The 12,295-nt window shown below is 42.4% G+C and overlaps 1 protein-coding gene across 8 annotated transcripts in view; it reads right to left on the bottom strand.

Annotated features, from left to right (window-relative positions):
* BLTP1 (bridge-like lipid transfer protein family member 1) overlaps positions 1-12,295 on the bottom strand; it is a 1,044,923-nt gene that overhangs the window by 862,576 nt on the left and 170,052 nt on the right. For all 8 annotated transcript variants that reach the window (XM_053703615.1, XM_053703613.1, XM_053703617.1 and 5 more), the window contains one exon: positions 11,925-12,003. In XM_053703615.1, coding sequence (XP_053559590.1) covers positions 11,925-12,003 — 79 coding nt within the window. The remainder of the gene's footprint in view (positions 1-11,924; positions 12,004-12,295) is intronic.

The following is a 12,295-nucleotide window of genomic DNA, read 5'->3' as shown; positions in this document are numbered from 1 at the left end:
AGAGCGCTTTCCAGGGTTATTAAGTCCTTTGTCATTAATAGTGATCAATTCCACTGTCAGGTTGTTAAAGCAAATATGTTGAGGAGCCATTTCAACTGGAAGGGGAGGGACAGGGAGGGAGAAAAAAAAACATAATTTATGCTTACCTGATAAATTCCTTTCTCCTGTAGTGTAGTCAGTCCACGGGTCATCCATTACTTATGGGATTATATCTCCTCCCTAACAGGAAGTGCAAGAGGATCACCCAAGCAGAGCTGCTATATAGCTCCTCCCCTCTACGTCATACCCAGTCATTCGACCAAAACCAAACGAGAAAGGAGAAACTATAGGGTGCAGTGGTGACTGGAGTTTAATTTAAAATTTAGACCTGCCGTAAAAACAGGGCGGGCCGTGGACTGACTACACTACAGGAGAAAGGAATTTATCAGGTAAGCATAAATCATGTTTTCTCCTGTTAAGTGTAGTCAGTCCACGGGTCATCCATTACTTATGGGATACCAATACCAAAGCTAAAGTACACGGATGACGGGAGGGACAGGCAGGACCTTTACACGGAAGGAACCACTGCCTGAAGAACCTTTCTCCCAAAAACAGCCTCCGAAGAAGCAAAAGTGTCAAATTTGTAAAATTTGTAAAAGGTGTGAAGTGAAGACCAAGTTGCAGCCTTGCAAATCTGTTCAACAGAGGCCTCATTTTTAAAGGCCCAAGTGGAAGCCACAGCTCTGGTAGAATGAGCTGTAATTCTTACAGGAGGCTGCTGTCCAGCAGTCTCATAGGCTAAACGTATTATGCTGCGAAGCCAAAAGGAGAGAGAGGTAGCCGAAGCCTTTTGACCTCTCCTCTGTCCCGAATAAACGACAAACAGGGAAGAAGTTTGTCGAAAATCTTTAGTTGCCTGTAAATAGAATTTCAGGGTCCGGACAACGTCCAGATTGTGCAGAAGTCGTTCCTTCTTTGAGGAAGGATTAGGGCACAATGAAGGAACAACAATCTCTTGATTGATATTCTTGTTAGTGACTACCTTAGGTAAGAACCCAGGTTTAGTACGCAGAACTACCTTATCTGAATGAAAAATCAGATAAGGGGAATCACAATGTAAGGCTGATAACTCAGAGACTCTTCGAGCCGAGGAAATAGCCATTAGGAACAGAACTTTCCAAGATAACAGCTTGATATCAATGGAATGAAGGGGTTCAAACGGAACACCCTGTAAAACATTAAGAACTAAGTTTAAGCTCCATGGCGGAGCAACAGTTTTAAACACAGGCTTAATCCTGGCCAAAGCCTGACAAAAAGCCTGAACGTCTGGAACTTCTGACAGACGCTTGTGCAAAAGAATGGACAGAGCTGAGATCTGTCCCTTTAACGAACTAGCAGATAAACCCTTTTCTAAGCCTTCTTGTAGAAAAGACAATATCCTAGGAATCCTAACCTTACTCCATGAGTAACTCTTGGATTCGCACCAATGTAAGTATTTACGCCATATTTTATGGTAAATTTTCCTGGTAACAGGTTTCCTAGCCTGTATTAAGGTATCAATCACTGACTCCGAGAATCCACGCTTTGATAGAATCAAGCGTTCAATCTCCATGCAGTCAGCTTCAGAGAAATTAGATTTGGATGTTTGAAAGGACCCTGAACCAGAAGGTCCTGTCTCAGAGGCAGAGACCATGGTGGACAGGACGACATGTCCACTAGATCTGCATACCAGGTCCTGCGTGGCCACGCAGGCGCTATTAGAATCACTGATGCTCTCTCCTGCTTGATCCTGGCAATCAGACGAGGAAGTATCGGGAAGGGTGGAAACACATAAGCCATGCTGAAGACCCAAGGTGCTGTCAGAGCATCTATCAGAACCGCTTCCGGGTCCCTGGATCTTGATCCGTAACAAGGAAGCTTGGCGTTCTGGCGAGACGCCATGAGATCCAGATCTGGTTTGCCCCAACGCCGAAGCAGTTGTGTAAATACCTCCGGGTGAAGTTCCCACTCCCCCGGATGAAAAGTCTGGTGACTTAGGAAATCCGCCTCCCAGTTCTCCACGCCTGGGATGTGGATCGCTGACAGGTGGCAAGAGTGAGACTCTGCCCAGCGAATTATCTTTGAGACTTCCATCATTGCTAGGGAACTCCTTGTCCCTCCCTGATGGTTGATGTAAGCCACAGTCGTGATGTTGTCCGACTGGAACCTGATGAACCTCAGAGTTGCTAGCTGAGGCCAAGCCAAAAGAGCATTGAGAACTGCTCTCAATTCCAGAATGTTTATTGGAAGGAGACTCTCCTCCTGAGTCCATGATCCCTGAGCCTTCAGGGAATTCCAGACAGCGCCCCAACCTAGTAGGCTGGAGTCTGTTGTTACAATCGTCCAGTCTGGCCTGCTGAAGGGCATCGCCCTGGACAGATGTGGCAGAGAAAGCCACCATAGAAGAGAATCTCTGGTCTCTTGATCCAGATTTAGCATAGGGGACAAATCTGAGTAATCCCCATTCCACTGACTTAGCATGCACAATTGCAGCGGTCTGAGATGCAGGCGTGCAAAAGGTACTATGTCCATTGCCGCTACCATTAAGCCGATTACCTCCATGCATTGAGCCACTGACGGGTGTTGAATGGAATGAAGGACACGGCAAGCATTTAGAAGTTTTGATAACCTGTCCTCTGTCAGGTAAATTTTCATTTCTACAGAATCTAAAAGAGTCCCTAAGAAGGGAACTCTTGTGAGTGGCAATAGAGAACTCTTTTCTACGTTCACCTTCCACCCATGCGACCTTAGAAATGCCAGAACTAACTCTGTATGAGACTTGGCAGTTTGGAAACTTGACGCTTGTATCAGAATGTCGTCTAGGTACGGAGCTACCGAAATTCCTCGCGGTCTTAGTACCGCCAGAAGAGAGCCCAGAACCTTTGTAAAGATTCTTGGAGCCGTGGCTAACCCGAAGGGAAGAGCTACAAACTGGTAATGTCTGTCTAGGAAGGCAAACCTTAGGTACTGATAACGATCCTTGTGAATCGGTATGTGGAGGTAGGCATCCTTTAAATCCACTGTGGTCATGTATTGACCCTTTTGGATCATAGGTAAGATTGTCCGAATAGTCTCCATTTTGAACGATGGAACTCTTAGGAATTTGTTTAGGATCTTTAAGTCCAAAATTGGTCTGAAGGTTCCCTCTTTTTTGGGAACCACAAACAGATTTGAGTAAAACCCTTGTCCGTGTTCCGACCGCGGAACTGGATGGATCACTCCCATTAGTAAAAGGTCTTGTACACAGCGTAGAAACGCTTCTCTCTTTAGCTGGTTTGCTGACAGCCTTGAAAGATGAAATCTCCCTTTTGGAGGAGAAGCTTTGAAGTCCAGAAGATATCCCTGAGATATGATCTCTAAAGCCCAGGGATCCTGGACATCTCTTGCCCAAGCCTGGGCGAAGAGAGAAAGTCTGCCCCCCACTAGATCCGTTTCCGGATCGGGGGCCCTCACTTCATGCTGTTTTAGGGGCAGCAGCAGGCTTTCTGGCCTGCTTGCCCTTGTTCCAGGACTGGTTAGGTTTCCAGCCCTGTCTGTAGCGAGCAACAGTTCCTTCCTGCTTTGGAGCTGAGGAAGTTGATGCTGCTCCTGCCTTGAAGTTACGAAAGGCACGAAAATTAGACTGTCTAGCCCTTGGTTTGGCTCTGTCTTGAGGCAGGGCATGACCCTTACCTCCAGTAATGTCAGCGATAATTTCTTTCAAACCGGGCCCGAATAATGTCTGCCCTTTGAAAGGTATGTTAAGCAATTTAGATTTAGAGATTACATCGGCTGACCAAGATTTAAGCCACAGAGCTCTGCGCGCTTGAATGGCGAATCCTGAATTCTTAGCCGTAAGTTTAATTAAATGTACTACGGCATCGGAAATAAATTAATTGGCTAGCTTAAGTACTCTAAGCTTGTCTGTAATTTCATCCAATGTAATTGAGTTAATGGTCTCTTCCAGAGACTCAAACCAGAATGCCGCCGCAGCCGTGACAGGCGCAATGCATGCAAGGGGTTGTAATATAAAACCTTGTTGAACAAACATTTTCTTAAGGTAACCCTCTAACTTTTTATCCATTGGATCTGAAAAAGCACAGCTATCCTCCACCGGGATAGTGGTGCGCTTAGCCAGAGTAGAAACTGCTCCCTCCACCTTAGGGACCGTCTGCCATAAGTCCCGTGTGGTGGCGTCTATTGGAAACATTTTTCTAAATATAGGAGGGGGTGAAAAAGGCACACCGGGTCTATCCCACTCCTTGTTAATAATTTCTGTAAGCCTCTTAGGTATAGGAAAAACATCAGTACACACCGGTACCGCATAGTATCTATCCAGCCTACACATTTTCTCTGGAATTGCAACCGTGTTACAAACAATCATTCAGAGCCGCTAATACCTCCCCTAGCAATACACGGAGGTTCTCAAGCTTAAATTTAAAATTTGAAATGTCTGAGTCCAGTTTACTTGGATCAGATCCGTCACCCACAGAATGAAGCTCTCCGTCCTCATGTTCTGCATATTGTGACGCAGTATCAGACATGGCTCTAATATTATCAGCGCACTCTGTTCTCACCCCAGAGTGGTCGCGTTTACCCCTAATTTCTGGCAATTTAGATAATACTTCAGTCATAACATTAGCCATGTCTTGCAAAGTGATTTGTATGGGCCGCCCTGATGTACTTGGCGCCACAATATCACGCACCTCCCGAGCGGGAGACGCAGGTACTGACACGTGAGGAGAGTTAGTCGGCATAACTTCCCCCTCGTTGTCTGGTGAAACTTTCTTTACATGTACACTTTTATTTAAAGTAGCATCAATGCAATTAGTACACAAATTTCTATTGGGCTCCACATTGGCCTTTAAACATATTGCACAAAGAGTTTCCTCTGTGTCAGACATGTTTAAACAAACTAGCAATGAGACTAGCAAGCTTGGAAAAAACTTTTTACAAGCAATATAAAAAACGTTACTGTGCCTTTAAGAAACACTAATAAACTGTCACAGTTGAATTACAATGAACCAAATTTGTTATAGCAACCAAATTTCCACAATAAATGCAATAAGTTAGCAAAGGATTGCACACACCAGCAAATGGATGATTAACCCCTTAATACCCAAAAAACGGATAACAGAATAGAAAACGTTTTATCACAGTCAAAAGCACAGTCTCACAGGTCTGCTGTGAGTGATTACCTCCCTCAAAACCAGTTTTGGAGACCCCTGGGCTCTGTAGAGACGTCCTGGATCATGGAGGAAGGAATAGGAAGACTGTGAGTGAATTCTTACTGCGCAAGAAAGCGCCAAAATAGGCCCCTCCCACTCATATTATAACAGTGGGGAAGCTCAGCAAACTGAATTTATTCATAAATAAACGACAGCCATGTGGAAAAATAATGCCCAAAATTTTTTATCACCAAGTACCTCAGAGAAAAACGATTAACATGCCAGTAAAACGTTTTAAAATAAAATTATGAAATGATACTAATAAGCCTGCTGCTAGTCGCTTACACTGCAGTGGGGGCTCAAATATAAGTTAAATGTACACAGTATTTTCTTAGTGAAGTTCCATTCCCCAGAAATACCTCAGTGTAACATACATACATATCAGCCTGATACCAGTCGCTACTACTGCATTTAAGGCTGCACTTACATTATATGGGTATTAGCAGTATTTTCTCAGTCAATTCCATTCCTTAGAAAATAATATACTGCAACATACCTCCTTGCAGGTGAACCCTGCCCGCTGTCCCCTGATATGAAGTTACCTCACTCCTCAGAATGGCCGAGAACAGCAAATGGATCTTAGTTACGACCGCTAAGATCATACATAAACTCAGGTAGATTCTTCTTCTAATGCTGCCTGAGAAAAAACAACACACTCCGGTGCTGTTTAAAATAACAAACTTTTGATTGAAGATATAAAAACTAATTTTAATAACCACAGTCCTCTCACACGTCCTATCTATTAGTTAGGTGCAAGAGAATGACTGGGTATGACGTAGAGGGGAGGAGCTATATAGCAGCTCTGCTTGGGTGATCCTCTTGCACTTCCTGTTAGGGAGGAGATATAATCCCATAAGTAATGGATGACCCGTGGACTGACTACACTTAACAGGAGAAAACACACACAAAAAAGGGGGGAGGGGGAAAAAGTTGGAGGAAGAGAAAGGGGAAAAAGGGAGGGATAGGAGGGGGTGAGAGAAGGTTTAGGGAGTGGTTAAGAAGTCTGGTTGGTGTTGTGATAAGGAGATATTTGAGGAAATACAGGTGGTTGGGGGTTTGACCTGTGTTTTATGGTGACTATATCAGTAGCTGTGGGTAGGTCTTGGGTGGAGGGTAGGGTCTGGAGGTAAGGGGGAGATACAAATTACAATGTACGTATACTACAATCAATCAACCACCAACCAACAGTATGGAACAAATAAACAAATAACAATTTCGGGGGGAAGTTATTCCCGCGTTTTCACATATTTAGCGCTGCAGAATCTGTTGGCGCTCTACAAATAACCGATAACAATAATAATAATAACCATTTAAACATAATTATGTAATTCTACGCATCCTCGGTTGTTTAGTACAGCTGTGTAACTATCTGAGTTTAGTGTCTGGGGGCACCTGTAAATACAGTACAGTAGATTACAGTGCAAGTGTACGTCTTATAGGTACGCAGCCTGTTAGGTTTACCGGACTTAATTTCTTAACTTGCTTGTTGAGTTTGTCTTAGATGAGCTATGTGCAGCTGATAAGTCAGCTTTTTATAAAGCAAGTTCACTATATTGATTTTAGTTCCCCCTTCTAGCTGCTTATATGTAAATCAGTTGTTACGATCGGCTACTGCCGAAGAGTATTCCACAGTCTTACGCTTTTCATAAACTGTGTCGGGCAGGCTAATTGCGGTGTACCTTTCTATATTTTAATGTGGTGGGTTGCTTATCATCTATCAGCAACGAGTAAACAACAACCGGCAAGGGCAACGTCATGGTAGGTAGGTATTTATTTTCCTTTACTTGCCTGTTGGGCTAAGCCTGGATTATTTGAGTGTAGCTGGGGAGTCAGCCTGTTACAAAATAGTCTAGCTATGGTGATTTTAGTTCCCTCTACTAGCTGCCTGTATGTAGATCCGCTGTTGCAATCACCCACTGTTAAAGGTTATTCCACCGTGTTCTGCTTTATTTAAGATGCATTCTGTAATATGAGTGCCGTGTGCTTTTCCATGTTGTAATGTGGTGGGTGCCTTATCTATTGTAACAATCATTACCAAACAATCATCAGCAATAAGCAAACAACAATTTGCAAAAACAACATCACAACAAATAAAAATTTCCCAACATTATCAGGGGACTTATCTGACCAGGGTTCCTGAGTTCGTGATGTCCATCTGTTAAGATGCCTACCGAGGCCGCGGGGCCTCTTCAACTGCACAGGGTTAAAGTCTATTGATTAAATATGTTTTCACGTCTGAACCATTGGTCAGCCCGGCAAATTCTTGTGTAAGAGGTGGTTCTGACATTTTATGCCGCTGCTTTCGGCGGAGCTCTTATGTCTGTGCCCAAAGCTTGGTTGAACCCTTGTAGATCGGCGATGCTCCTGAAGGTGGCCGTGGTGTTGTCCTTAGAGGCTATGACGATTGTAGGGAAACCCCATTTATATGGTATCCCCTGTTCTAAGGATATTGGTGACATATCTCAAGTCTCTTCTTTTCTGAAGAGTGGTTAGACAGAGATCTGAGAATATTTGTATGTCCGTCCCTTTATATTACAGGTAAATCTTTGATCTGGCATTCTTGAGGATGTCTTCCTTGTCCCTGAAGGACAACACCTTGATAATGACGTCTCTGGGTGGTGCTCTGTTAGGTGGTTTGGGCTGTAAGGCACGATGCGTCCGCTCTATTTGTACTTCAGCTGCTGAAGGCTTATTTTTAATGTACCTAAAGAGATCTTGGATATAGGCATGGAGGGCAGGAGGATTTACCGATTCAGGAATACCACAAAGTCGTAGATTATTTCTCCTGCTTCTGTTCTCCAAGTCCTCTATACGCTCCATGAAACTATTCACCACCAGTTTTTGTGATTGTAGATAGCTAGACTGATGCTGAAGATCTGAGCACAAGCTTTCTTATTTTTCCTCCATTTGTGTGACCCTTTTGTCAACTGCCATTATATCTTTCTTCACTTCGCCAAACATGGATTTAACATCTAGCATAGCCTCTCTAATGTCTTCTTTAGAGGACAGGTGTTTGAGGTCTTCCTTAGTGACATAATTATGCTGACTTGGCTCCAAGGTGTGTACCTGAGCTGTGGTTGTTTGTTTGTGGGGGTCTTGCATGTCTCTGGTAGCGTTGGGTGTAGGTTCTGACGTAATAAGTTAGCTATCCATGTTTGAGGATTGTATATTTCTGGAAGGTCTTGAGGTTCTTGTGTTTGGCATAACCCCGTTTGTGATTTGTAGGTGTAGTTGCAGTGCTCTGCCTGGAGGTGTACTCTTTTAGTTGAAGCTATGCTCCCCTGTTTTCTTTTTAGGAGTATAGTCGATTAAGACTGTTTCTCAGCTATTCTGTTATTGCCCGTGACTTAGAACAGCAGCCTGCGTGTCTTGAGTCCCCTCTTTGTATCCTGCAGTGGGTCTGTTTAAACTTTCAGGGTGTTGCTAGGCTGTTCAATTTGTGAGCTTATACTGGGAGTATCTAGGCTCCTTTCCTTGTGTAGCCCTTTAGCTTAGCGACTTTATTTATTATTTTAAATAAATTAATTAATAACCCCTACAAAATGGAGATCTGATGTTTTTTTGTGCTGTTGGATTATATCCAGTGTCCACACCTCTCGCCTCAGGTTTTTGCAATTACGTGCCTATAATAGTGCCTAAGGCAGTGGTACTTTTCAGATGTTATTGTTTAGGTCCTGATAGGGATCAGGCCACATAGGGGTCACCGCAGGAAATTGGAATGTGATGGGACCCTGACCACCTAATTATGGACCAAGATCAGCGCTGGCACTCCCCAATTAACTTGAGGTATGGGGCTCCACCGTGTATTACTCCTACTATGGCCCAGAGCTAGAGCGGCTTACTCCGATTTGTTTCAGCATGTCTATAGTGGGGTTAGGCCTCACTTCCTGATACAGTAGCAAACTTCCGTTGATGCCGTTTAGGCCCCAGAGAGGGACCAGGCCCCTGGGGATCCCCTCAGAGGGTGGTGATGCGATGGGGTTTTGGCCGCTCAGCTATGAGTTACTGTCAGTACTAGCCCCCCTTCAAGAACTTACTCAGTGTGGGCACAATGTGGATGTCCCCTGCTATGGTCTAGGGTCGGGGTAGGTTACTCAACACTGAGCATTTGCGACGCTTCCGACACCGCCGACAGCTCACGTGGAGCACCGGATTAGTTATGTGCCCCCAGTGATGTGAGCAAGTCACAGGATGTCGCCTGAACGAGTGACCGGTGGGCCTCTGCTATAGCTTTCACAGGTCGCAGCCCCAGGATTTGCCGCTTCAGGCACGAGGGGACTTTACTGTTGTCCAGGGAGGCGATATAGTGCTGTTCAATCTCCACAGCATATCGGGTAAAGGTTTGGCAGTCGTCTCTTACCCAGGAGTCTGATCTTCACTCCTCTACAGGCCGGACTTTCAGCATATGGTGCGGTGGTTGTTTATAGCACCCCGATATAGTGCAGGCTCAGCGTTGTTTTTAGGCTTAGCTTGTATGACTTGTCTCCCACCTCAGTTTCAGGTGTTAGTTAGCTTTTTGGATGCGTAGAATTTGCTATGAAAACACTAGGTGACTACAGAGCTCGTTTAATGTGCAGCCATCTACCAGAGTGGCTTGTCTCATTTTTTTATTGCAATTAACTGTCTATGTTAAAGGGACACACTAGTGCAAAAAAATTACATGTGCAAATTCATTAGAATATAACTGGTGATCAACACAGTCATGACTGCTACTGCCAATTGACTAACAAGCTGTTACCTACTCAATACCAGCAATTCTCTAAATGCATTAATTCCACTGTCCTCTTTTGTCCCAGTTGGCCTTCCCTGTCTTGTCTTTATTTATTGTACCCCCCGTATAGTGCTGCACAATTTGTTGGGTCATTACAATAATAATAACTTGAAATGAAAAAATAAAATCAATAGTCCAACTAGAAACTATTACTAAGAAAATTAATCTAGTAAACAATATGAATAAGGAGTTTTGAAATTACTAGCGTAAGGGGAAAAAAGCAAGCAGGACAAAACGATCAAATCTCCACCTCTATATTAAACACCAACCCCTAGTTACAACTTGAATAACTTCCAAATCTAACAAATATATCCATCGATGAACACACCTATGACATTTAGTATCAAAGTCCATGTGTAATTAAATATATGAACACAATGTGATAGAGGGCAACAATATTAAAAACATATTGTACTAGCAAGCAACATTTATATGTTAAGCTCAAATATCCAACATTTTCAAATGAAGGGACAAGGTATAACCCCGCTTTAAATCGATTCAGTAATACATCGCTAATACAGAGCTGAAGCTGAATTTTACTATAGATTGTCACAGTTTTACAGGAAATGTACAGATTGTATTTAATACTAATTGAATACTGTACTGTACTGTGATGGCATTAAACTAAACTTAAAGCTATTGCACAACTAATACAGTGTATATGTTAGCTCAAACATGTTTTCAAGTTTTTAAACACACTGGCAAGTGAGAAAAAAGCAAAAAAAAAAACACCTTGTTTCACTTTAAAGGGACAGTGTACACTAATTTTCATATAACTGCACGTAAAAGACACTACTATAAAGAAAAATATGCACAGATACTGATCTAAACATCTATATAAACCCTTTTAAAAACTTACTTAGAAGCTCCTAGATTAGGACTGTTGATGAAGTTAGGAAGTTAGTGAAAGGGACTGGGAAAGCAGTAAGAGCAGACACGCCCCCCCCCCCACCCCCGCATATGAAAAGAAAGATGACATAAGCAGGAGTCTGTAAACAAGCATGTACATCTGATACTTAGGGGCTTGGCTAGGAATCAGAAAATCAGCACAGCTGGGCTATATAAAAAGATAATCTACAAAACATTTATGCAAAGAGAAATATAGTGTACAATGTCCCTTTAAGGCAGTTTTCACTTTACACCGGGGCTCCGATCCCTAACCCACTGTAATAACGAGGTATACCTGTATTTGGTTTAATTAATCAGTCCATGGAAAACAATTTAGAAGTTACATTGAAACAAAAATATACTTTTATACATACAAATGAGCATTTAGCATTGTATATTGCAGTTCTCTCACAAGTACATAACTACACTATGCATGACCCAGAAGCATAAAAAAATTGTATCCAGCTGCAGAAACATAGATGAAGCACATGTGGAAAGTCAAAGTGTGCTGTAGATAGGGAAATGTAAAGAACTAGTGTGTGTGTGTGTGTTAACATATTTAAAGTAATGATCTTTTATATTACAAATTGTCCCTTTATTAAAGGGACATGAAACCCAATTTTTTTCCTTCATCATTTAGAAAGAGCATGCAATTTTAAACAACTTTCCAATTGACTTCTATTATTTTATTTGCTTCCTTCTCTTGTTATCCTTTTGCTAAAATGTTTACCTAGGTGAGCTCAGGAGCTGCAAAGAATCTAGGTTCTAGCTGGTGATTGGTGGCTGCATATATATACCGATTGTCATTGGCTTACCTATGTGTTTAGTTCGAAACCAGTAGTGCATGCTGCTCCTTCAACAAATTATACCACAAGAATGAAGCAAATTTGATAATAGAAGTACATTGGAAAGTTGTTTAAAATTGAATTTTCTACCTAAATCATGAAATAAATTTTTTGGGCTTCATGTCCCTTTAAGGTAGGTGGACCGCATTACCATAATATTCAGTCTACTTGATAATTCTTAAAAAATCACAATACCTGATGGACATGTCTTCACTGATGTAATAAATTTCTCGTAACATAATCTTTCCAGAAAGGACAGAAAAGGAGAAGGAACCTGTGCCAAAAAATAAATAAAAACTAAATTTTCCCACAGACAAAAACAAACTGCATATATAAGCAAAATCCCCAGCCCTCACACACTTCTTTAAACTCTCAAATCAGTGACACATTTGCTCAAGCACAGTCATAATTTGTTCCAGAAATTGTTTTAACTTTATGCTCTTGATAAAGGTTTCTTTTAGCCGAAAAGCGTTCAGCTGTATTTTAAATAAAACTTGAAGCTGCACCTGAAGACACCTTTGTGATGATTTTAATAAAAGGCTTATTTTAACTGCAATCTTGTGAGT

This window comes from Bombina bombina, chromosome 2 (assembly GCF_027579735.1).
Source record: "Bombina bombina isolate aBomBom1 chromosome 2, aBomBom1.pri, whole genome shotgun sequence".
NCBI classification, from domain to species: Eukaryota; Metazoa; Chordata; class Amphibia; order Anura; family Bombinatoridae; genus Bombina; species Bombina bombina.
The sequence above is the reverse complement of the archived record's forward strand: the minus strand, read 5'-3'. Positions and strand labels throughout refer to the sequence as shown.